Raw genomic sequence first — 26,242 nt, 5'->3', positions numbered from 1 at the left:
AATTTTGACTCGGCATTTTATTCATAACTCAATATCAAGGTTAACTATTCGAATATTGATAAAATTTTGGATATGGCCAAATTTTAATTTGGGATGGATTTGACATTTATCTCACCCGATTTGGCTGGCTTGAATTTAGAATAAAAATTTGGATTAGAGGCTTTAGATTGAGATTTGGAATAACAGTTGATTTTAATTCCAAATTGAATGGAATATGAATTTGAACTTAAATAGAAGAGATTTTGGAGAGCCAACGTATTGGAAGACAGCCTTATTAGCGAGATCAGACCATTACCAGCGATTCCAAGGCATTATTAGTGAGATCAGGCTGACCAGTGATACCAAGCCATTATCAGCGAGATCAGGCTGACCAGTGATACCAAACCATTACCAGCGAGATCGTGGGAGAGAGTAAGATCGGCGAAAGCATTTCGAGCGAGATTGTGGGAGAGAGTGACACTAGAGAGAGCGAGATCGTGCGAGAGAGAGAGATTAGTGAGAGCATTTCGAGCGAGATTGTGGGAGAGAGCGACACTAGCGAGAGGATTTCGAGCGAGATTCTCCCTTTTTATTATTATTATTATTATTATTATTTTATTTTATTTTATTTTTTATCTCAGGTAGCCATTTGCTTTGTGGCTAGCGATACCAGCCTTAGCGAGATTTTCTTCTCCATACTGTTGGCTTATGCCAGATTCTCTCAAGTAAGCTTAAAACTCCTTGCCGTTGAATCTAGGGATCCAAAACTCCATCGTGACCCCTAATTCAAGCAGCCTCCAATCGAGCATGATCTTTTTTTGTTGACTCTTAACTAATTTCAGCAAGAATCGGAGTTCCACAACAAAATAAACAGTATTCAGTTTGAGTAACCCGTGATTTTATCAGATTTCAACTGATTAGTAGAAAAAACATCCTATCGAACTTAGTTATATAAATACTGGCAGGACGCATGCTCTTCTTCATCTTGTAGTGTAATCTTCTTCGTTCTTACGTCCTTTCCATCCTTTGTCAATCAGACTTGGATTGCAATAAGAAGCTGTAAGTGAGGAAAAGAGAGAAAGAAGGAAGAATGAAGAATAGGAAGCTGCAATAGAAAGCTTTGTTCTTTTTTATTTTATTATTTTCTCTCTCTCTCTCTCTTTTTTTTTTTTTTTACTAACTTGCCCCCCTACTATTTTTTTTGTAGGAGTTACGGTGCAACCAAAGGAGCACAACAAAACAAGTTTTTTTTTTAATCTCATCGACCCGTCTTTGGTGCGCTCGTGTATCCTGATCGTCATGGGAGGGGCCCCGCAAAGGCTTACAACTCTCCCATTCGATCACCCTAGGTGGATCCCGAAAAGGTCTACTTTGTAGCACCGTTCGTACATCCTGATCGTTATGGGAGGGGCCCCACAAAGGCATACAACTCTCCCATTCGATCACCCTAGGGAGGATCCTCGAAAGGTTTGTCTTGTTATGTTACTCCTTGATCAAAATTTGAAGATAAGGAAAATATGCCATTGAGTATTTGAAGATGAGTCGGATATGCCATCAAACCTTGAAGATAAGAAGAATGTGCCATCAAGATTTTGAACAGAGTCAGATTGGCTAGAGTGGATCTTGCGTACAAGGCGGAGCCAGACGGACCAGAGTTTTCCTCGCATATGAGGTAGAGCTAGGCAAACCAAACTTGATCTCGCATATGAGGTAGAACCACACCCACATTTTTGGAGAGGAAGCGAAGTTACACCAATTTTGGAGAAGGGGTGAAGGTGTACCAATATTTTGGAGAGGAAACGAAACTGCACCACGATTTTGAAGATGGAGTGAAGTCGCCCATTAGTTTGGAGATGAAGTGAAACCGTGTCATCAGTTCGGAGATGAAACGAAGCCACGCCACGACTTTGGAGATGAAGCGAAGTCGCGCCAACATTTTGGAGTGGAAATGAAACCATACCACGACTTTGGAGATAAAGTGAAACTACTTCATGATTTTGTAGACCGAGTCATTGAAGATGGAGCCGAGCCATGCACACCAACCTTAAACTTGAAGATGGAGAAGCATCGACGGGACCTTTGCATTTGAGTTTGACAAAGCATCAACAAATCCTTTGCATTTGAGTTTGATGAAGCATCGATGAATCTTTACATTGAGCTCGACTTCACGACTTTAAGCGTGAAGATGGAGCATCGATGAAGCCTCTAAACTTGAAGATGAGGGAACATATAAGTTTACTTTTAAAGAGGAAGCGAAGCACATTCCACGTGTGTGCCTATTATTTATTGTGTTGGCTCCTTACGAGGGATGAACATCTTCAACCCATTGTGTTACCCCCAATAGGGATGAACGTCTTCAATCTGAAGTGTCATTCTTTGACGGGGATGATCAACATCAATCTTGTAGTATTATACTTAGGTGGTTGTGGTACCTCTTCTGATGAACTAAACTTAAATTTCTTTAAGTTTCTTTCGTACCTTTAAAGAAAGGGATCGAATCATGACGTAGTTCATTTTTTTTTTTTTTTTAACTGAACTGAACTTGAAGTTTCTTTCAAGCTGCCTACATACCCTTCTTAATGATAGGGATCAAGTCATAATGTAGTTCGAAGAGAATTTTTTTTTTCTTTTTATGCACAACTGAACTTAAATTTCTTTAAGTTGCCTACGTACCCTTTATAATGAAAGGGATCAAGTCGTAACGTAGTTCATACAATTTTTTTTTTTGGCGCTGTTCACATTTTAAGCTCATGTGGGCTAGGAGCATCATGCAGTTTAGGCTCGTGCAATGAGAAGCTTCTTTATTTAAACTTCAGAAGCTCTTATTTCATCATGGTTTTGATTATCCTCTTCATTTGTAGGTTTCGTCAATATGATGAGTTTTGGCTTCACCATCAAGGAACCTTCTGTACTTATGTCAACAGAAAATTTTCTCTTCATGCGTGAAGGGACACGACTGTGAATTTTTTTGTCGTCGTTTTCTTCATGGAATGATGTTGGCTTCAAGATTTTCATCCTTCCTTTACGTTGATCGCTTGTTGTCTTGAGACGATAAAAAGCAGATGCTGGAGGCTGATCTTTCTTTGATGTGGATATACTTAGCCTTTTGAAGGCTAAAGTTCGAGCAGAAGTAGTCGTTGGACATTGGTCTTCTTCTCCTACCGTGGCGATACTCAATCTTTGAAAGACTGAAGATCGAGCACTTGAAGGCTTAATACGATCGAAGACAAAAGTTCTTTGCTTCATTTCTTCTAAGTCTTTAACTTCTTCAGCAGTCACATGATTGTTGTCGACTTCCACTATGCCGACAGTGTGACATGCAATATAACTTCTGATACTTTCTCTGGATGATTATTGAGAAAGATTCTTGGGAGAAATTCTGCCGAAGTTGCCGGCCGTCGGAATTGAGGGAAGTCTTTGTCTTCTTTCTTAACAGGCTTAGACTTCCGTGTTATCTTTTTGCCTTTCTTTTTATGAGTCTTGTTTCTTCTTCTATAGCTTTGATAGGAACGCGACTCTTTTTGGGTGGAGTTTGGTTATCTTCTCTTTCGATGAGTCACTATTATCCACCCTTCGTTGTCATCTTCAAAAAGCTCATCTTTCTTTTCAGAATTTGCTGTTTGAATCTCTTGTTGGAACCGAACAACTATAAGTTCGACTTTTCCAAAATGGATCGGACTTTGTCTTTCACCATGGGACACAGACAATATTGGAACATTTGAAGTCGCCGCTACTGTAGCGAGATTTGTCTGAGCTACTTCATCCAAATCTAGCTCAATCTTCTTTTCATGAACCAACTTCATAATTCGTTCCTTCAGCACGAAGCACCTTTCAACTGGGTGACTAATGACCCGATGATACTTGCAGTAGTTAGGATCATCTATTTTTCCTTCTTGTTCCGGCTGCTTGCATTCCGGTAGCTGAATAAGTTGCTTCTCTAGTAGTTGCTCCAACATATCTGCCACATCAGAGTTAGGGAATGGATAAACCTTCTCTTATCGTTCTTTAAGAGTTGGACTACGCTTCTCGCCCTCATTGTGCCTTCTTTCAAATTTTGTTTATTTTCCTTTGGAGGAAAATTTCAGCGGGGTCACATGAACGACCATAGATTCTTTTGTGGCACTACACACGATCTTTTCAGCGCCCTTGGCATCATTTCTGTATTTTATCCCTTCAGAGACTAAGAAATCTTTAGTTCCCTTATTGGCAATGCTCAGCTCCATATCATGAGCTCGTGTTGTCAGCTCCTCAAACGTACGAGGTTTTATCCCTTGTAGGATGTAGAGAAGTTCCCAGTGCATGCCTTGAGTGCACATCTCCACTGCAAATAATTCAGTAAGTCTATCTTTGCAATCCAGACTTAAAGCTCTCCATCGGTTGATGTAATCGATGACTGTCTCTCCCTTCCATTGTTTGGTGTTTGTCAGCTCCATCATGCTAACAATATGCTTTGTACTGTAGAAGCGGTTCATGAACTCTCTTTCTAGTTGTTCCCAACTATCAATCACTTCTGGCTCCAAATCAGTATACCAATCGAAAGAATTTCCTTTCAAGGTACAGACAAACTGCTTGACTAGTTGGTCTCCTCTGGTTCCTGCATTTTTGCAGGTTTCAATGAAGTGTACAACATGTTGTTTTGGATGCCCAGCTGGCATTCTCAGGTTGTCGATTCTCTTGGTATATGTCATCGAGTACATAAAGGAAGTTTGCAACGGTCCTCCGTACTGAGCTCTTATGGAGTTTGTGATCATATCCTGGAGTTGTTGAACTGAAAGGGAGGCAACAGAGGTGGATTATGGTGGCTGACTTTCCTACAAGACAATCTTTCCTTTGTCATTGGCTTTTGTAGCTGGGGATTGACTTGATTCAGCAGTATCTCGAGCCTGTATCTGATCTCTTAAAGCAGCGATTTCATGATCTCGCTCCTCTACAGCCTTCATTAGGAGGTTTATCTTCCATCTCTACCATGGTCGACTCAGTCGTTACGTCAGTCATCATGACAGACACTACATCAAGATGTGATTCTTTCTCCTGATAGATCAGTAGCAGAAGCAATAGTTTGTCGAGGATTTTTTCTGATGACGATCCCGCCTTTAGGAGATTCCATCAGCTGGTCCCAGATTTCCTCTGTGATGACAGAGCTTATGTAAGTGTTGCTTGCGATGGTAGATTTGGATGCAACTTTCTTTGGTGCCATTTGTAGACTTCTTGTCTCGGATGACGAGAGAGAGATGAGAGGTAGAGATGTCCCATTGGACGTGCTAATTTGTTCGCACGAGGTTTCCGGAGAAACGTGTTTCATGGAGTTGAACTTAAGTTGGTGTTGATGTTGGAGTTGATTTGATGCGATATGGTTCGATCACTAATACTTGATCCTTTAATTCTCTCTCAGTTGGGTGAATATGCTTGACTTGGAGAAGGAAAACACTGAACATTCTTGAAGTAGAAGTCTTGGAAGAGTATTTGTGTCTTCAAAGGTCTTCTGTCTTATAGGAGTGCAGCTTCAGGAGTCTTGGAAGCTTGAAGTAGAAGTCTTGGAAAAGTATTTGTGTCTTCAAAGATCTTCTGCCTTATAGGAGTGCAACTTCAGGAGTCTTGGAAGCTTGTAGTAGAAGTCTTGGAAGAGTATTTGTATCTTCAAAGGTCTTCTGCCTTATAGGGGTGCAGCTTCATGAGTCTTAGAAACTTAAAGTAGAAGTCTTGGAAGAGTATTTGTGTCTTCAAAGGTCTTCTGCCTTATAGGTGCAGCTTCAAGAGTCTTGGAAGCTTGAAGTAGAAGTCTTGGAAGAGTATTTGTGTCTTCAAAAGTCTTCTGCCTCATAGGAATGCAGCTTCAGGAGTCTTGGAAGCTTGAAGTAGAAGTCTTGAAAGAGTATTTGTGTCTTCAAAAGTCTTTTGCCTCATAGGAATGCAGCTTCAGGAGTCTTGGAAGCTTGAAGTAGAAGTCTTGAAAGAGTATTTGTGTCTTCAAAGGTCTTTTGCCTTATAGGAGTGCAACTTCAGGAGTCTTGGAAGCTTGAAGTAGAAGTTTTGGAATGTAGCTCCAGGAGCCTTCAGGAGTCCTCTACTTGTTAGTGAATTCTCTCTGGGTCTTCTGAATGTAGAAAATATTGTCCTTACAAATGAAGATAACTTTTCTATTTATAGAGTTCTCAGGTGGGTTTCGTGGGCTTGGTGGGTCCATGGGCCTGACCCTTGGGCCCAATTAGTTGGTTTTAGGTCTGATCTGGAATTTGGGTCTAATTCCACTTTTTTTGTAGTTTGGACTTTATGCCCAAATAGTAATATCAAATCGGACCAATTTAACCTCATCTGATTCATCCGCGTGACGTCATTGAAACTTGTCTTCAATTCAATTCGGGACATGTGTCAACTTCTAATTGGACCCAAAGTAATGATTTAGAAATTCGTCGTTAATTTAGCAAACGACGTGGTGACTTGTACTTGATCCAAAATTTCTCATTCAACAGGTATAAATTAATATTTGTAAAAAAAACTATAATGAAATATACCAAATATGGAAAAAAAAAAAAAGGAAAAAGGAAAAAGGAGAACTCAGAGCTTAATTTAAAATTCAAAATTTGATTCAATTTAATCTTAAATCAAATCTCGAAATTATTAAATAAATTAATTTTTAAGAATTTCTTATGCATTTAACAAAAAGAACTTCTTGAATTAAATGATTTTTATAGATAATTTAAGATTTTTTCTTAATATAAATGGAAGATAAAATGTAATTCTTTTTTGAAAATCTAACAATATTTAATGTGAATAATAGAACTTTAGATAAGATGAGATTTTTTTTAAAGATTCTTTTCTTTTAACACGAATTAAATATATATTTTAGATAATATGAGAGATATAGAATGTATTCTTTTAAATTCTTTTAAATTTAATTATAAATATTATTTACTGATAGCTAGGGGTGTTCAAATAACCAGACAATCTGAATAATCCGGACTATCCAACCCAATATGTAAGGGTTGGGTTGGGTTAATTTTGTTCTTAGATTGGGTTGGGTTGAATTTTTCTATTTTTATTGGGTTGAGTTGTGGGTTGGTTAAAAAAATTTGGGATGACCCAATCCAACCCGAATTTTTTTTATATAAATATATATATTCCTCTTTGTTTAAAATTTGATTTCTTTGTACTGATCAATTTTTGAATATTTAATATTTTTCTTTTAGAATTATTATGATATTTGTCTTTGTTTAAAATTTACAATACATATAATAAATATTTGGTATTTAGAATCTTATGAGATTTTAGTTATTAGTCATGGGTTGTGTATCAATTTACATATTTTTCATTAAAAATAAAAAATAAGTTATAACCGAACCCAACACGAATTTTTGGATTGGTAAAAAGAAAATACCCTCAACTCAATCCAAACTCATGTACACCCTACTAATAGCCATTTTTTTTCTTTTAAAAAAAATCTTTATATCGCAAGCACCAAAGTTGTTAATTTGGCAAAACAAAGGAAGGAAAATAAAATCCCCCTTGGAACTTCCCACCTCTTCTTCTATCGTCTTCTTTGCCTCCATACGCACTTCGGGAGCAACGCACCATTCATTCGTTCTCACAGAATTTTTTTTCTCTGTTCGTCAATCTCAGTCTCTTTTGCAATCCCGAAGCTCGCCATTGTTTGGTTCTTGAAGCTTTTCCTCTTCTTTTCTGGGCACGTTTCTTTATGATATATATTTTTTATTTTGTTATTATCGATATTATATGCATTTATTTGCCGCTTTCCTAACCTCGAAAGTCAATTTTATTCACCCATTTATTGAATAGAATGCTGAATTATTGATGTTTTTGTTTCGTTCCCCCAATCGACAAACGAATCACTCAATATCTTCGTCTCCGATCGGCAGCGAAGTTGCATTTGGGACGGTTTAGCTGTGATCGAGATCGACTCGAGTTCTCGATCCCGACGATCGAGTTTACTGCTTGGTCAATTTCTGCTTGCAATTTTTATCGTCGCCAATGGGTTACGAAGATGATCCGTAAGCACTTGAATTTGATTGAATTAGGGTTTTCAAGTGTGAATTGGGTTCTTTTTTTTTTTTTTTTTTTGAGGATTGTGTTTGTACCAGGTACCGTGACGAGGATGGTGAACCATTGATGGACTTTGACCATATACAGTCAGACGGTGAGCAATCCCCTGAACCATACAATCCTGACGAACTATTAGATGAGGATATTGGTGATTGGAGTGGACGACAGCGATCTCAGACTCCTGTCTATGATGCGGAGGATTCCCAGGCCAGGCCTAGGAAGAGGTTGATCAAAAAGAGTTTAGCTGGTAAGGGTACTGTGCCCTCTAATTTAGACGATTATGATGAAGCGAGGGACTTTACGCCGGACCAGTTTGTGAGGGAGGGTTCGGAGGAGAGGAAAAGGAAGAAGGGGATTAGTAGTGGGAAAAAGGAGAAGAGATTCAAAGGAGATAAAAGGCTTGGAAGTGGTAGTGGAGGCAAGAACAGATTATCGAAGAAAGCCTTTTCGGGGAAGGGGATGAAGGATCAGGATGGGGATGTCAAGGAGATGTGGGAGACTATTGCTGGTGGCGCTTCTGATGTAAGAACTTTGCATTCTTCTTGAAGTGTCAAATGTCTATTGTATGAGGTGTTTATGGGACACAGTATCTTCTTGAAGTGTCAAATGTTTATTGTATTTGTACATATTTCCTTATACTTGAATATGGGAATTCTAGCGTGTGATTTTAGTCTGCAGGTGCCCTGTCAGGTCTGCTTCAATACATGATTTCAAAAGCTTATAACCATATAAGTGCAATCTAAATTGCTTAGCACCCTTTTGAAACTTTATATCATATATTCAGTGATGAACTTCCTTTTGTTTTTGATGAAGAATAGCTTAATGACTATTTGCTAGATACGAATATATGGGGCTTCTTTTCTTGAGCTTGTAGAATGATGTCATCTCTACAGTTTTTTCCCCCTCTAAATCAGCCTTTATACTGAAATTTTAGATTCTATGAAGACACTTAAAGTGTCCATGATCTCAATAATCTCTTTCCATCAAATAAAGTATCCATGATCTCAAGATGTTGAATGCCTTTTGAACTTAGTTACCTGTATGGAAGCAGCCAACAGTTCTGGGTTAGATGTTTTTAAACTGGGTTTTCTCTTGTTGTAAAAGGACGATCAAGAAGGTACCAGAACAGTTGATGATGATAATTTTATAGATGATAGTGGTGTGGATCCTGCTGATCGGTATGGAAGTGATGACGAGCCACGCTCTCCCCGCTATGCTCCAGAGGTCCGTATTATTTATTCTTTTGACAACCTAATGTCATGAATTATATGTCTAATTTTGTCATGGTGATATGCAAGTTTAAGAACTGTGCATGTAATATGTAGTAATGCATAATTGGAAGAACTGTACGAACTTGTTAAAGGATAAAAGTGGAGTTCTGTCTTCATTAGAAGACCTGCATTTACTTTATTTCTTGTAAAGCAATCAGCAGCACTCTGTATTTGAATATATCTAGTAATAAATTTATGGCCTCGATATTCTTATAACAGAAATTTACTGCTTTTCTTTTAAAAAAAACAAAAATTTACTGGCCATGATGTTCTTTCAACAACACACTTTTCTTTTTGGGTTCTGATAGGCCGAGGAAGGTGAGGAAGATGATGAAATTAATGAGCTCTTCAAGATGGGTAAGAAGAAGAAGAAGAATGAGAAAAGTCCTGCAGAAATAGCATTGCTAGTGGAGAATGTGATGGCCGAGCTTGAGGTCACTGCCGAAGAGGATGCCGACCTTAACAGGCAGGGGAAACCTGCTGTCAATAAACTGAAAAAGTTGCCACTCCTCACTGATGTTCTTGCAAAGTACGTAATTATTTATTTATTTTTTTAAAAATAATTTCACTGATGTGTGAAGCTTACAAAATTTATGGTATTACAATAAGCTGTTCCAATTGTTTATCTATTCTTATATATGTGTATTGTTTAATATTTGATTGTCCGTCACAGGAAGCAGCTTCAACAAGAATTCTTGGATCACGGAGTGCTAACCCTTCTAAAGAATTGGCTTGAACCTCTACCAGATGGGAGTTTGCCTAATATAAATATCCGGGAAGCAATCTTGAAAATTTTGACTGATGTAAATGAAATTTCTATTCTTTTAACAACTTATAGTATAGTGGTTATTGAAGACATTTTAATAACACTGAACGCTGGATTCTTTTTCTTAGTTTCCAATTGATCTTGAACAATATGATAGAAGAGAGCAGCTGAAGAAGAGTGGCCTTGGAAAGGTTAGTGCAAGGTCATCTTTAGTGATTTTCCCAATTCCTGATTTTTCCTCCTTTTCACCAGTTAGAAATAAAGCGTGATTATGATGTACTTTCTGTAGGTTATTATGTTTCTGTCAAAATCTGATGAGGAAACAACATCCAACCGGAAACTTGCAAAAGATTTAGTAGATCAATGGGTAATGTTGCCCCTTCCCTTTCCTCTGCAGTTTTTTATTTTGTGATGCGTCCTAGAAGATAGTTTTACTCTCCCTCTTTCTCATGAAAGTAGAGAGAAGCTGGAAGCAGAATACTAGTGTGGTTTAGTGGGCATCGTTTTATGTATAATTTGGGAATTACTTCTTGATTATTTTCTTCATACACCATAATAGATGTTGTTTCAAGCAATGCTGTCACTTCCAACTTAATTGCGTTGTCATGCATTGTTTCTATTTGTAAGAGTTCTTACTGTTTTCTGGCTTTGGGATTGTTCTGAAGATGGACGATGTTAGTGGGATTTTGGTGCTTATTTTCTGCCTTCGAGAATTATGCATGTAGCTTCCAATTTTATTATACTTTCATGCATGGTTTTATTTAAATGAGTTTGCAATGTTTACTGGCTTCACGTTGTGCTCTCAAGGGAAGAAAGAATGTATTAGTTGGATTCTTCACTGCCAAAATTTCTAACTTATGGATCCATGTTGGCATTTCGTGTAATTGCAGAGTCGACCCATATTTAACAAAAGTACTAGATTTGAGGACATGAGAAATGTGGAAGATGAGAGGGTGCCCTTCAGAAGACCATTGGCGAAAAAGTACTGTTCTTTATCTTTAATTTTCTTTTCTTCTTTCGCCAACTACTTTTCTTCTGTTGCTTTTTAAGTATTAAGGGAACTCTCTGCTGTAAAACATTTTTGAAGGTCGGGAAACAAAGCTGCTGGAATGGAATCTCGAGATGGGGATCTTGACTTGGATGAATTCTCACAGTAAGATTCGATGTTATTTATACTTTAGTTGCATACCTCTTGCAAGTTCTAAATCCTAATTCAATTTTATTCTTGTTCAATACCATTTTTCTGCTTGTTCTTTATCGAGATCTTTATTTGTGATGTGACATCGATGCCAGGGGACGCAAGTCTGGTCAGTCATCCTCAAGGCAACATGCTTCACGGCCAGAAGCAACACCGTTGGATTTTGTTATCCGACCCCAATCTAAGATAGATCCAGATGAAATCAGAGCTCGTGCTAAGCAAGCCGTGCAAGATCAACGTCGCATGAAGGTTAGTTTTCCTTTTTGAGCTGGAGTCTTCTTTTCTCTTGGACTGGATTTTAAATGTTTGGGTTCACATGTACTGGTTAGGGAAGCACCCTAAAAACATTTTTTGGGATGTAGAACTCATCTTTAAGGCCGTTTGGTAACAATGTCTTTTTTTTTTCTTCTTTTTTTTCTTTTTTTTTTTTTTCCAATTTCTTACCATGGTTTGCATCTTTTTTTTTAAGAAAAAGTTGAATTCTTAGTCAAATTCTAAAAACAAATTTTTTTTTTTTTTTTTTAAAGTTACTTTTTTAGCAAAATTTTTGCTTGGTTTTTTAGAACATTGGCAACAAGTAGATAACGAAGCAAGAAATTTAGAGGTGGAAGGGATATTTGTTTATAGGTTTAATTTCAAACTAAAAACCAAGGTTCTGTTTGATAAACATTTTATTTTTGGTTTTTGATTTTTGAAAATTAAACCTATATCCTCTCAATTTCTTACAATGGTTTTCATCTTTTTTAAGTAAAAAAAAGTTGAATATTAGCCAAATTTTAAAAACAAAAGGAAGTTTTTAAAAAACTACTTTTTTTAGTTTTCAAACTTAGTTTGGTTTTTAAAAATATTGGTAGAAAGTAAATAACAAAGTAAGAAATTTAGAGGTGGAAGGAATGTTTCTAAACTAAAAACCAAATGGTTACCAAACGAGGCTTAAGTGTCTATAATCTACTTTTATTTTGAAAGCACTCCAAAAACTTCAGAAGATATTTTTGCACCATTCAAGTTGTGATAAACTGCTCAACTATTTTTGACATTTTCATAAAAATTGAGAATGTCGCATTAGTGATTTAGTCAGGGACTTGCCTATTATATGCTCCATACTGATCTCAAATTTCTATCATCCACGTCAGATGAACAAAAAGTTGCAGCAGTTGAAGGCTCCAAAGAAAAAACAGCTTCAAGCAACAAAACTCAGCGTTGAGGGTCGTGGTATGGTCAAGTACTTGTGATGTGTTACTTAACGTGTTAATTGTAAGAACTCGAAGTTGGAGTCTGCCATCCCGATCGTAGCCATGAAGTCCTGCAGATGGCTTAATAATGAAGGATGCAGATGCCGAAGTAGCAGCAGTCGCAGTCGGGTTCGTTCACCTACCAAAACTCCTCCATCCAATGACCACAAACTCTCCAAAAGATCTGAATTATCTCTCTTTTGACTTTGGAAATGCTTAAGTTTTACTTGTACAAAATGATCGTCATATGTTTTTGGATTTGGATTGGAATCAAATTATGATTTGGAACGCCCTGTCTCAGTATTTGAATGTATCAATGTGCAAAAACCTTAATATTAAGTTTTGTAATGCTTGTTTTATTCTGATATTTTCATTATTCAGAAAGGGTATTTGACATTTTATACTCGAAGTAAAGGAAAATGTCTTGGCATGTTAATCTCATCATTATTGTTCCATAGTATGAAATTACAGAAACGGAGATTTTCTTGTGATGAAAGTGAAGAAACCAATGTCCATATTCGATACGATAATTTAGGGTTTATTTTCGTTCATTTGATTTCTTCTCGAGCCAAAGTTTCGACGTTCTTAGTCAACCATCAAATTACACTTGCATTTTAAGGCAGGTGTATCTTAAGACTTGTTTCTAGATATCTTGCATAGTCGACAATTTTGGGTTCATTTGATTTCTTCTTGAGTTAAAGTTTCAACATTCCAAATTGACCATCCTAGAATTACACGGGTGCATCTTAGTGCTCGTTTCTAAATATATATTGTTTATTGGACAATTTTCAGTTTAAAAAAATACTTGAGTGGATCTTAAAGACTCATTTTTAAATATCTTGACAGACTAATGGAAAATATTGTGCCCAATTAAAATTTGATGTAATTTTTCAATAAAAGTTTTTCTTACCTTTTTTTCTCTCTCCCTTCTGTCCCCCTTGGATTAGTGTTCTTTGACCTTATTATGGTTGTCTTTTCCCTCTACAAGAAATTTGACATTTTACGACTAAAAATATTCGTAGCTAAAAACAAAATTTCGTTACAAAAAAGTTTTAGCGACTAATTTTAATCGTCACATGCTTTAGTCGCTAAAGGCCCATCACTGAATGTATTTTTCGACAATACGTTAGAAAAAGTCACAGGATGTGATGATGCTATAAAAACGTCGCATAATACGACGTTGCTTAGGCAGTCGCATCCTGCAACGTTGTCCGACAGTCGCATTATGTGACGGTGTATCAGAAGTCGCCTGATGTGACATTATCAAAAAGTCGCACAATGCAACGTTTGCAAGAAGCCACATTATGCGACGTTTTTGGAAAGTCGCATTATACCATGTTTACTAAAAGTCACCGTATGAGACGTTTCCAGACTACTACAAAGTTCCTATATTCATTGCATTGCTCTGATCACTGTTGCATGTTTTCAATGTTACAATCTTGTGACGTTTTAGTTACGTCACAAATTTTAATAATGTTTTAAAACAATATATCAGAGTGCAACTTGTACTGTATACTAAAATGATGATCATAAAATCCACCATATATCCATTACCAAAAAAAAAAAAAAAAAACTACAATTAGTTATCTTAAAAAGAAAAAAGTTCCGCACATAATTAGTCATCATCTAACTAGTGATCTTAAAAAAAAAAGTCCAAAATGTTACATCACCAATAAGCTCCAATTTAGTCCTGCACACATATTGAGATACATATCAAATTATTTCAAACACAATTCACATATTCTCAACAATTTCAAAAGTTAAAATCAAGCTTAAGCAAACTCACTGTTTATATAAAATGAGTGATTGGACGTAATCTTATGAGTACGTTTCTTTTCTTACTTTGAGGTGGTTTTGGTCCATATCTCATCCCTTTAACATATATATTTTTTTCCCTAAATTGGTTTCCATAATTTCTTCATCACTCATTGGCGTACTTGAGTTTTCTTGCTCTAGTTTTAAAAGCAATCATTTTCTCCTATATGATTCAAAACAAACAAATAAATGTCATAAACATCAAAACATTTGAAATTCGTATTATTTATTAAAATATTTTAAATAGTACTTACATATGCTTCACGTGTTGCATCGCCAGTCCAGCCTTTTGCAACAAACCAATGAGTTTGATAGAAGATGTCGATAGGACTTAAATAAGTTCCATCATCCTTTATCTTCAAAAATAATACTTAATATTTGTAAGCAATATAATATAGGTAACCACGGATAAAGTATAATATCATATCTTTTCAGCTCGATGAGATAGAAATGATTTTGTTCCAGCACAATGATTGAAAGAGAGTTTGTTTCTACTACTTTTTGTTTTTTCTGAATTTTCGTGTATTGGATTACTAATCTTGTATTCAATATAGCTTCTAATATGTGGTTGAGAGCAATCCATGTCAAACTTATTCTAAAAAAAATCATTAATTAATATGCATCATAATTCAGTAATAAACTATATATATATATTTTTTAAAAATGAACTTACCAACAGTCGTTCGATTATAGTGGTGTAAATGTCCTCGGGAATATGTTTTTTTCCTTTACATGTCAAGGGGATAACCCGCCTCACTAATGTAAAGATCTCACTACTAAACATATTTGCAATTTTTCCAACTAATTTTCCAAGGTTTGGATCCCATGAGATACGAAGTCTTCCTCCATTGGACTCAATCACATGATGTAATCCTACTCATGTCTATAATATTTTCTTCATTATCTGATGACATATTTTTTTGTAGAACATAAAATTATATTGTAGACATAAAATTGTATATAAAAATAAAGATAAAAAAAAATCAATATAGTAACTATGGTACACATCAAATCTATTGTTGTTCTTCTTCATCGTCTTTCTCAACTTCCCCATCTTCATCTTCTTCTTCATCTTCATCTTCCTCATCTTCATCAACTTCTTCATCTTCCTCGTCATCTTCATTCTCATCATCTTCTAATACGTCTTCCACTTGTTCATCAAAATTTTAAATTATCCAATCAAATCACTACTTTCACAAAGTACACAGTTGGATTTATGTCACTTCTATGCAGTGCTTGCATTTCAAAATCTCCAACTTGATCTATGCATTGATGTACATCTACTTCAGGTTCATTAACTTGTATTTTAGGTAGATCCCATAAACGTCTTGAAGGAGTAATATAACATGCAACAGAAGAATCAATAAGCACTTAAACTACATTTAATTTAAGTTTTAAACATGCTACTCATGAAGTTTTCAAAAGAGTGTTTGAACATGACAATACCTTTGTAGTTCTCTTCACGATTTCAACAGAATCTCCACAAATTTGAGCTGGGTTCTTTAGATAGACCACTAACAAGATCTTCTCAACTATGCTCAATAAGGAATGTGTGGTGGAAACACTTTAATCAAGTTGAATTGAAGATGAACTATTGAGGGTGAAGTAAGGTTTTGGTTTTATAGCAGTAAAGATAATGAACTCAGTTACCTTTTTTAATTTTCATGCATGAAGCTTCATTATATAGACCTTTTTCATGTATTAGAACATAATTGCATGTAGGGCAGCTCCTATTTGGTGTTGATTGAAGAGTTCATGGTGGAATTTGGTGATAATACACCATATGTAAAATTAGTGGATTTTTTCAATTTTTGGGAAAAATCCAATAACTCAAAAATAATTTTAAAAAAATTGATTTTTCATTTAAATAAAACTTTTAATTTAAAATTTAGTTTTATATAATTAATTTAAATAAAACTAATTTAATTAATTTAATATCTTAATATTAAATTAATAAAACATCAATTCTACCAACATGATTCAAATTCATATAATCAATATTTAAATCATAATTTAAATATTGATTGATTCTCTAATCTCGTTTTAATTTCAATTAAATTAAACGTTTTAATTGTATCGTATACAATCAATTGAAAAACCCTAAAACTGAATTTGAACATTTCAAATTCATAACCCTAAATTCAAAATTTATCCAATCAATTACTCAATTTATTATTCCAATTTATGAGCTAGTAGAGGGACCTATTGAACCTACCAATCATAAGCTCTAACAATTTGTAATCAATTGGTTAAACTCTTTAAACCGAATTAATTACTTTTCGTCAACCATCGAGACATACCCCTATAGCTCGATAGTTGCACTCTCCTCACTGTAGATGTATTTCTGTTCATGTTAATCATAATTAGTAAGTCGATCCTTCACAGGTTGTTCGTATTTATTGCGGGGTCAAAATTACTGTTTTACCCTTATAAATACATCTTGTTCTTTAAGCTCCAACTGACCCTTTAATGAACAACTGATTCATAATACCATTTATGAATCATGTCCTTCTCTATCATAAGAAGGCGGGGCCCCGATTGTTCAAGACCTGAAATCAGCACTTAAGAGAACAACCTATCTGTTAACCCTAAAATAGCTAGGAGTGAATTCCATCTCGCAGGGCTATGTCCTCAGCTATCTATCTGGTCTTATCCAAAAATGGAAACCTTATTGAGCAGTGTTGTTGGACTACTCTCACCCATGCAGATCAAAGAACAATTCTGAATAAACAGGAATTCATAGCTAGCTCAGGATTAAGATCGAGTTATCCTAGGTTACTTTAATGTGAAATAGTTAATTTTAACAGTAAATGGTCATTATAAAGAAAAGTGACTATTTCGTGGTCCAGTCTTTATGCAAACTCATTGCATAGGATGCTCCCATTCACATATCTCTACATGAATGATCTGTGGATCACATCATTTGTATTACCTATACAAAATGGGCCGCATCCAATAGTGTTACCAGGATGAGATATCCAATTTTCATCCATATACTTATAGACCATTTATATACTATTAACTTGATCCTGTTTATGTCACTATATAAAGTTAAAATATTCATACTATAGCCATGGATATGTTTATTGGATTTTCATAATAGAATGCAATATCAACAACTTTATCGAATAATATACTAAATAATATTTTGTTGATAAATAGAATGTTTAATACGAAATTTACGAACTGCGAGTTATAGGACATTCCCAACATGTCTATATTGAATTCTTTGGACTATTTTCCAACCATTTCCTAACCAAATATCATCAACATAAAATACTTGTTATGCTTGGGATGTAAGAATAAATGGTTCATTTTTATACCAAAAGTATCGAGTATCTATGCTTATATAATGACGATCTTATTGTTTTTTCTTTTTTTTGGATTTATATCATACCATTCACACCGAAATAGAATAACTTGTCTTCTATCAACATAATTTAATTGAGTCACTTCAATTAGGATACCATAATAGTTAGCTCCTTCACTATCATGTCCTCTAAAAACACAAACTCCACTATTTTGAGTTGTGCAATGATCATCTCGATCTTTTGAGTTGAATCTCATACCATTGACAATGAACCCAGTATATGAACTAATTTGAATATTAGGGCCACGTGAAAATGTATACAATTCACGCAAAACTTCATTAGACGTTGACTGAATTTGTGTTTGCATCTAAGCACGAATGAAAAACTCAGTCACTATGAAATTATGGTTATTATTAAAGAAAAAATAAAACAAAATTTTACATACTTTATCTTTAAACCAATTTGTAAAGGGTGCTTCATGCATCTCAACAGCATTAGGAACATTTCTATCTCTAGCTCAGTCTCGTGTTCTCTATGATATATAATAACATTAGTCAATAAAACAAAAGGTAATGAAGTTTAGAGTACTCATAAGTACATACCTCATGTATAGATATATTGCTTCACAATTGCTTAAGACATACCAATGAGCCTTTTGTAATTCATCACCCGATAGTTCTTTCATATGTGAACTACCAATTGGACGTGTTTTTTGTGAAAATATAGGTAGATGTCTGATAGTTTTCAATGCATTATAGTCTATCATTTCATCATTCTGAACCGTCTTATTGAATTTTGTTTCAATACTATGTAAGTACATTGAACAAAATGTCAATGATTCATTCGCTATAAACGCTTCTGTAATTGAACCTTCAGGACGAGCTTTATTTCTTACATATTGTTTTAATGTTCTCAAACTCCTACACATATGCGTATATTATGAAGTGGTTTGACCAATTAACATACTTTAATGATTAATTAAAAATCTACAAAGAATCATACTTCTCAATTGGATACATCCAACTATAACTGACAGGTCCAACAAGTTTGGCTTTCTCCGGTAAATGAACAACTAGATAAACCATAATATCAAATAATGCTGAAGGAAATATTCTCTCAAGCTTTCAAAGAATTATCACAATCGACCCTTGTAGTTTATTCAAAGTCTCAACTTTTAATGTCTTTGCAGTCAATTTTTTGAAAGAGTTTGCCAATTCAGCAACTACACCACTTACATCTGCTGGTAAAAATGGATAAACTACTGCTGGTAAAAGTCTTTGCAATAACACATGTGAGTCATGGCTTTTTAGTCCATATATCTTTCCATCTTTGACATTAACATATTTTGAGATGTTGGATGCAAAATTATCAGGAAACTTAACTGTTTTCAAGAAACTACAAAACTTTTTTTTTCATCAATTGTCAATGTGTAACTAGCACATGGCTTCACCAATTTGTTTCCAACAAGTTGAAGATACAGTTCTTTACGAATATTCAACTTCATTAAATCTTTACGTGCTTTATCAGTGTCCTTCGTTTTTCCTTCAGTATTCAATAATGTACCCAATATACTATCACAAATACTCTTCTCAATATGCTTACATCGAATTTGTGTCGAATCTTAAGACTTGACCAGTATGGTAGCTTAAAAAAATGTTTTTTTTCGCCCAGTTCAATTCATTATGAATATGTTTCCTTTTCCATTGTAATATATTTATAGTCTTTCCTAGTGGCGAAAAATCTATAGCATCTAGTTAGTGAAGAATATCTAATCCTAAAAAAGACCGTGGTACAATTCTATATTCTGTTTTCCCATTAAATTGTTTGTTCCGACGCCAAGAATGATTTATTGGTAAGTAACGACGATGTCCCATGTAACATATTTTATTATACATTGACTCAGATGAGACATCTTGATTACAAACTGGACATACTTTATATCCCTTAGTTATCCATCCTGACAAATTGGCATATGCTGAAAAATAATTTATTGTCCACATTAAAGCTGCATGAAGCTAAAAATTTTGACTACTATAAGCTTCGTAAGTCTCAATGTCATTACTCCATAAATCTTTTAGTTCATCTATTAGTGGCTGTAAATAAATATCTATCTCTTTTCCTAGAGATTTTGGCCCCAATATAAGCAATGACATGAAGAAAAATGTTTCTTTTGTGCATTTCCACGGTGGCAAGTTATATGGAATTAAAATTACCGGCCATATACTATAAGATGTACTCATGTTGCCAAATGGGTTGAACCCGTCAGTAGCTAAAGCTAACCTTACATTCCTTTAATCTTTTGTAAACTAATCAAATTGTCTATCAAAATCTTTCCATGCTTCACCATATGCTGGATGTCTTCAAACTCCATCTACATTCAATCTTTTTTTTCCCTTATGCCATCTCATATCACTAGCAGTGTGCTTGGAATGAAATAATCTTTGCAATCTTGGTTTCAAGGGAAAATGTCTTAAAATCTTGCGTGAAACATTTTTTTCCCTTTCTTGTTACTTACTCTGTAACGAGGTTCATTGTATTGAAAACAAATTTTTGTTTTCTCGTTTTCTTTCCAAAATAGCGTATAGTCATTCTTACAAGCATATATGCATGTATAATCTAAACCCAACTCACGCAACGTCTTTTTGTTTCATAATAAGATTTTGGCATTTAGGTACCCTCAGATAAAGCTTCTTTGAATAATTCTAATAACATATCAAATGACTTAGTGCTCCAATGATTAAGTAATTTGATATGCATTAATTTCATCAGAAAAAGTAAGGTAAAAATCTTAGTACAACCAGGGTATAATTCTTCATTAACCTCATAAAAAATTGATTGAAACTTACTACTTCTATATCCCATATTCTCACTTGTCTCAACTTCGGTGGAATTTTCATCACCATGATGTTCGACTTCAATGTTTTCCCAACTTGTCAAATCATTCAACAATTCAAGCATTTCATTTGTACTATCTAAATTTTGACGAGAAAGCACTACATGTTCATTATGTGTTTTATCCATTCCTATAGGTTTTAAAAAGAACAAATATGGGTTTTCACCGTGATATATCCATCTACGGTAGGTGACGGCCATTTCGTATGTGTATGAATCACGTTCAACATCACGAGTAGTTTCATTATGACATTTTGGCACTTTTTACATGGACAACGTGTAAACCCTCTTGTATTGACATGCTTCTCTGTCAAACTAATAAATTATCTTATTCCATCAGTATATTCTTCATATAATCTATTTCGTAGTTTTATCCAACTTTTATTCATAATTTATCCTATACAAAACACACCATATGAAAACTTATCATAAACTTCTTTAAAGTAAACAAGTAGTTTTAGATGGGACATTCATAGTTGTTTAAGTTTCATTGGTAAAACAACACTTTAGAATGTACTCTCCAACATGCTCCCACTAAAGATTTAAGATACCATTTGTAAAAAGAGAAAATAACTATACCATCAAATATAAGATTGTTGTAAATTATTTAAGTATACACCGTATATTTTCTTTCCATATCCTAACTTTAAGGAAAAAGAGAACCTTAAAGTTCTAAATTGATAGTCATTATTTCCATATCTTACACATATATTTAACAGATAATACAGATGAAAAAAATAAATAAATTCAGCAACCAGTACAAATGTCATACCTTCAACACCTGCAGTGAACAAAATAAATTCAGCAAATTTCAGTAGCCAGGCTCAAGAACTCATGCAATCTAAGACGTTCGAATCAACAATGAACCACCTGAATCAAGAACCACTTGAATCAATCAAGGTTTAATCCAAATCAAGAACCACCTGAATGAGCAATTGAAGCATTAAATTCATAAATTGTATAATAACCTGGATGAGCAAGCTGGATGAACAATGAACGATGAAAGTTGGAGATCGGACGAACGATGAACGAGCTCTTGCAACGATTAAAGCTTTCATGCGAACGATGGACAAGCTCCTGTAGGCCGGACGAGCGATGAACGAGCGACTGATCTTTTCTTTTAGATGAACGACCGACCGGTGATTTCCTTTTAGACGAACAATCAACCAGTGATCTCTTTTCAGACGAACGATCGGCTGGTGATCTCCTTTCAGATAAACGAGTGGCCGGCGAGTTCTTTTCAAATGATCGAAAGAAAGAGGGGAAAAGTAAATTTGAAACCTTCAATTTCTCGGGTGAAAGAAAGAGGGAAAAAGTAAACAAGGCTTGCGACAACTAAAGCTTTCGTCGCATGACTCATTAATTGCAAAGCCCAATCGGACTTGCGACCAAACAATCTTTCATCGCATCATGCAACTAAAAAAGCTTTCTTTGCATGCATTGGAGCACCAAATCCCCTGCCCATAATTGGGCCCGTGACTGAAGCCTAATTAGTCGCAAACAAAGCTGCGATGAAACATATGATTTGTCGTATTATGTGACGATATGCACTTTCATCGCATGATCTGAAGCGCTGAATCTCCCACCCATTTATTGGTTTTGCGACTAAAGGCCAATTAGTCACAAGGATACTTGCGTCGAACATGCGTTTCGTCGCATCTGGCATCGTCAGGCAACAACTATTGATGTTAAACGTTGCATGTATGTGACTTTTGTTCATTTCGTTGCATTTTAAGAGATGAAATTTATACTTTGTCACTGATTGTGCGACGTTTGGAAAATTGTTGCAAGTAATTCGTCGCTAAAGGCCAAATTTGTTATAATGCCCCCACCTTCTTATGTTTTTCGCTTCCCTACCATTTGGCTGGAGATGTGTTCCATTATTTCTTAGGGGCAGTAGGACGCTAAGTTGAGTTTTGAAATCTGAAGTTCATATGTTTGTGTTTGTGTAAGTTTTTTGTTTGAATTAAGAAGTTTGTCTTCAGGGTGGTATGTTTAGATATGAAGTCAAGAGTATCTAGTGCACTATTTACCTAAATAATATGATTTTCTGGTGACTACTTTTTTTGGAAATATTTTTATTCAATAATTCTATACATCCCCCTTTTTTTTTTTTTTTGAAAAAGAGTAGGGGTTTCCTTTTTAGAAATACACATGTATTGTTGGAAGTTTTGAAGAATATAGTTCAGGGTTTACTTTTGGATCATGCATCTTATTTTACTAGTTCGATATACGTGCGTTGCACGTGTTTCATAATGTTGAAAATGAAATATACATGTATAAGCTGAAATAAGAGTCTTAGATATAAAATGTAATAAAGTAAACTTGAGTATTTAATGAGAGAAAAATAAGAAAACTATCAAATGATGTCTTTTCCGATTTTTTTTATCAGTTTAAATGCTTGATATTAAGAGAACAAGCAAGCTTCCTTAAAATCAACAAGCAAACTAACTAAATAATATTTGCATTTATAACAAGAAATACTTAAAATAAAACATATTGCTACCATATCTATAATTACAATTCAAGTTCACTATTTTTTAATAAAAAGGAAAAAGACTATTCAATCTAAATCTCCTTCCCTTAGTTAGTTTATGGCTATACTTGTTTTTTTGTTTTGTTTTGTTTTTTTTTTTTTTTAAAAGACATATAAGATAAGAAGCTTAGTGAAAGATAAGAGAAAAATTAGTTTAACATGGTGAAAAAATGTAAAAAAATAAACATACATAGGTGACTAGTGAACCATAGATATAAAAAAAAGTTGGAGAAAATGTCTAACTATATAAGTAGAAAAAGAAGAAAAAAAAGTCGTTAATGAAATATTAAAAAAAAAAAACCGTGGAATCAGACCGGTGTAGATATCTAAAAAAAAAAAAAAAAATGGCATGGAGTTGCAAAAAGAACAAAAATGATAACAAAATATAAAAATAAGAAATAAAATAAAAGAAGTTACTTACAAAATTGTGAGCAATTTAGTTCATTTATAGAGAATTTAGATTCAAAATTTAGTTTGATTTAATTTTAAATCAAATCTCAAAATTATTAGATATAATGAGTTTTTTTTTTTAAAAAAAACTTAGATCGTTTTTTTTTTCTTTCTAAACTATGCATTTAACTTGAATATAATCAAATTATTTAAGAATATTAGATAAAATTATATATATTTTTAGAAATTCTTATCATTTAACGTGAATTAAATGATTTTTTTGATAACATGAGATTTTCTCAAAAACCTTTTCTTTCCTTTTAATGTAAAATGTAGATAAAAATTTGTGTCTCTTTTTTAAATATTCTTTAAACGTGAATTTGAGATAAAATAGGTCTTTTTTCTTTTTCGTCTCTCTGTTTTTTTTTTTTTAATAGAAAATATACTAACAAATAACATGGAAAAACAAATCTTATAAATTCGAGAGAGATTTTAGATAGGGGGATTTTTAAAAATAGAAAAATAAAATAAACTATTTATACAAAATAATAAAATTTTAATCTTTTTTGATAGAGACTGATAGAAGTCTATTATGTCTATCAGTGACAACTTAGTTTGTCACTTAGTGACAGAAATTGATAGAAGTCTATCAACTTTTTTTTTGCTATTTTTGTAAATAGATTGACATTTTTTCTATTTATAGAAATTTCATTTTTAGATAATATTAGATAGTGATAAATTTTGGTTTTTAAAATTTATTATTTTATTTAATCTGAATTAGAAATTAGAGAATAAATATATTTTTTAAAATCTAGCTACGTAATTCTTTAAAAAAAATGTATTTAATTTAACATGTAAGTGTGTAGGGAAATCTCCAAAGTAAAACTGATATCTTTTTAAAGATTAAAAATAATAAATTTTTATAAAAATTTAGAATTTAATAATAAATCTACCCTATCAAAACTAAATCTAAATTAAAATTTTATAGATCATATTAAGAAAATAAAATTGAGGGGTAATTTTATTTTGATTTTTTGATTTTTATTAATGTGAATATTTAATTTAAATCAAAACAATTTTTTATATGTCCTTGAAAATTTTGTGATACTTCTAAAAATATTGTTTTTCTGAGTAAAGTTGATTTGCAATTGTATTTTCTTAATTTTAAACTTTATCGTAATAAAAAATTATATGAAAAGCCTTAAAATATTGTTATTTTCCTTAAATATATAAATCAATTGTGTGTATTTACAACAAAATTTAAAAAAAAAAAAACAAAAAAAGAAGTACAATGACTCAAATAAATTCTTCGATGTGTATTTGTATTTACAAAATTGAAAAGTAAAAAAAAAAAAAAACTTATAAAATAACTAAATTGGTTGAACCTCGAGAGTAATTATCTTTTGCTCCACTATTTTCAATATGTGAGAACCAATAGAGGTCTTTCTCCACTCTTCATTATGTGAGTATTGGTAGTGATATTTTTTCCCGTGTGTGAGCTCTTCATTATGTGAGAATTAATAATGATTTTTTTCTTCCCCTCTTTAATATGTGAGAATGGGTAGCTTAATCCAAGTTATAATAATTATGAAAGGAGAGAAAAAAAAACCTACAAAAACATTGGGTGTGTTTGGGGTACGGTCTATCCTAAGACCACGTTTTATATTCTTCAATTAGCTGTAATCAACACTATTTTTAAACCTCCACTTAGTACAATTTTTACTATTTGTTATAGTTTTTACCATTTTACGTTCATCATTTTTTTTATTATTTGTTATAGTGTTAGTTACACCCCATATTATAACCCAATTATAATAACTCATGATTCATTGCCCCAAATGTCCCATTAAAAAAATAAGAAATTGCATTAGATTGTATTAGGTCACTTCACTTGTAGACCTTGAATATGTCTATTGTAGAATGACTACGAGGAAGAGTTGAGAATTGAAAGATTGAAAAAGGGTGGACTTATATAGACATAAAAAGAATCATTTAACGTAAAAATTTAAAAATAACAAAAATAAAAATCTTAAAACCAAAGTTAAATAATTTATTATGAATCAAATCTTTTGAATCGGTTATTGTGATGGTTCATATATATCTTTAAAAACTAACCTAAAGATTAAATAGAGAATTTTTCAATTTAATAATTGTAATATAAAATTGCCTTATATGATCCTATAATAATCACGGGGTAAAAGAGGAAATTGAATGTTTATCTCCCATAGTGCTTTTTGGACAGTATAAACTATTTTATTTATTTTCCTAAATTTTGAATACTTAGTTGAAATGTTAACTTAAAATATTCTTACATATTTTACAATTTTTTAGATGAAACTCTTGTATATGAGGTAGGCAAGATATCTTTGTTTCATTCAAAGAACTACTTTCACATTTGAGTATAACATGTTAAAAAAAGGTAGGTAATATATTTAAATAAAAAAAATTCATCAGAAAAGAAACAAAGAAATTAGAGGTGTTCAAAAAACTCGATGACCCGAAAAAAAGATCAACCAAATCCAACCCGTTCAATTTGGGTTGGGTTATGAATTCTTTTTGGTTGGGTTGGATTTAAATAAATAGAAATAAATGACTCAAGTAACCCAATTCAATCCAAATATTTTATAGTTGGGTTGAGTTCATTTTTTAATAAAGATTATTTGGATTGAAAAAATTTATAACCCAAACAATTGATTTAGGTCAAAAAAGTCATTCAACCAACTTAACCCAACCCACAAACACTAAAAAAAAAAAATATTCAATTAAATTTATTTTTGTTAATTTGGGCGTTAAA

General features: G+C 33.4%; 1 protein-coding gene across 1 annotated transcript; it reads left to right on the top strand.

Annotated features, from left to right (window-relative positions):
• Positions 1-7,448: 7,448 nt before the first annotated feature.
• LOC120078286 (protein IWS1 homolog 1) lies at positions 7,449-12,903 on the top strand. The gene is made up of 12 exons (XM_039032517.1): positions 7,449-7,660; positions 7,854-7,985; positions 8,076-8,559; positions 9,142-9,261; positions 9,617-9,837; positions 9,982-10,111; positions 10,203-10,265; positions 10,364-10,441; positions 10,965-11,056; positions 11,162-11,227; positions 11,368-11,521; positions 12,406-12,903. The coding sequence occupies exons 2-12, from the start codon at positions 7,966-7,968 to the stop codon at positions 12,502-12,504; spliced, it is 1,527 nt and encodes a 508-aa protein (XP_038888445.1). The 5' UTR covers positions 7,449-7,660; positions 7,854-7,965; the 3' UTR covers positions 12,505-12,903.
• Positions 12,904-26,242: the final 13,339 nt, after the last annotated feature.

This window comes from Benincasa hispida, chromosome 5, assembly GCF_009727055.1.
Source record: "Benincasa hispida cultivar B227 chromosome 5, ASM972705v1, whole genome shotgun sequence".
Taxonomy (NCBI): domain Eukaryota; kingdom Viridiplantae; phylum Streptophyta; class Magnoliopsida; order Cucurbitales; family Cucurbitaceae; genus Benincasa; species Benincasa hispida.
This window is presented reverse-complemented; position numbering and strand designations above follow the sequence as displayed.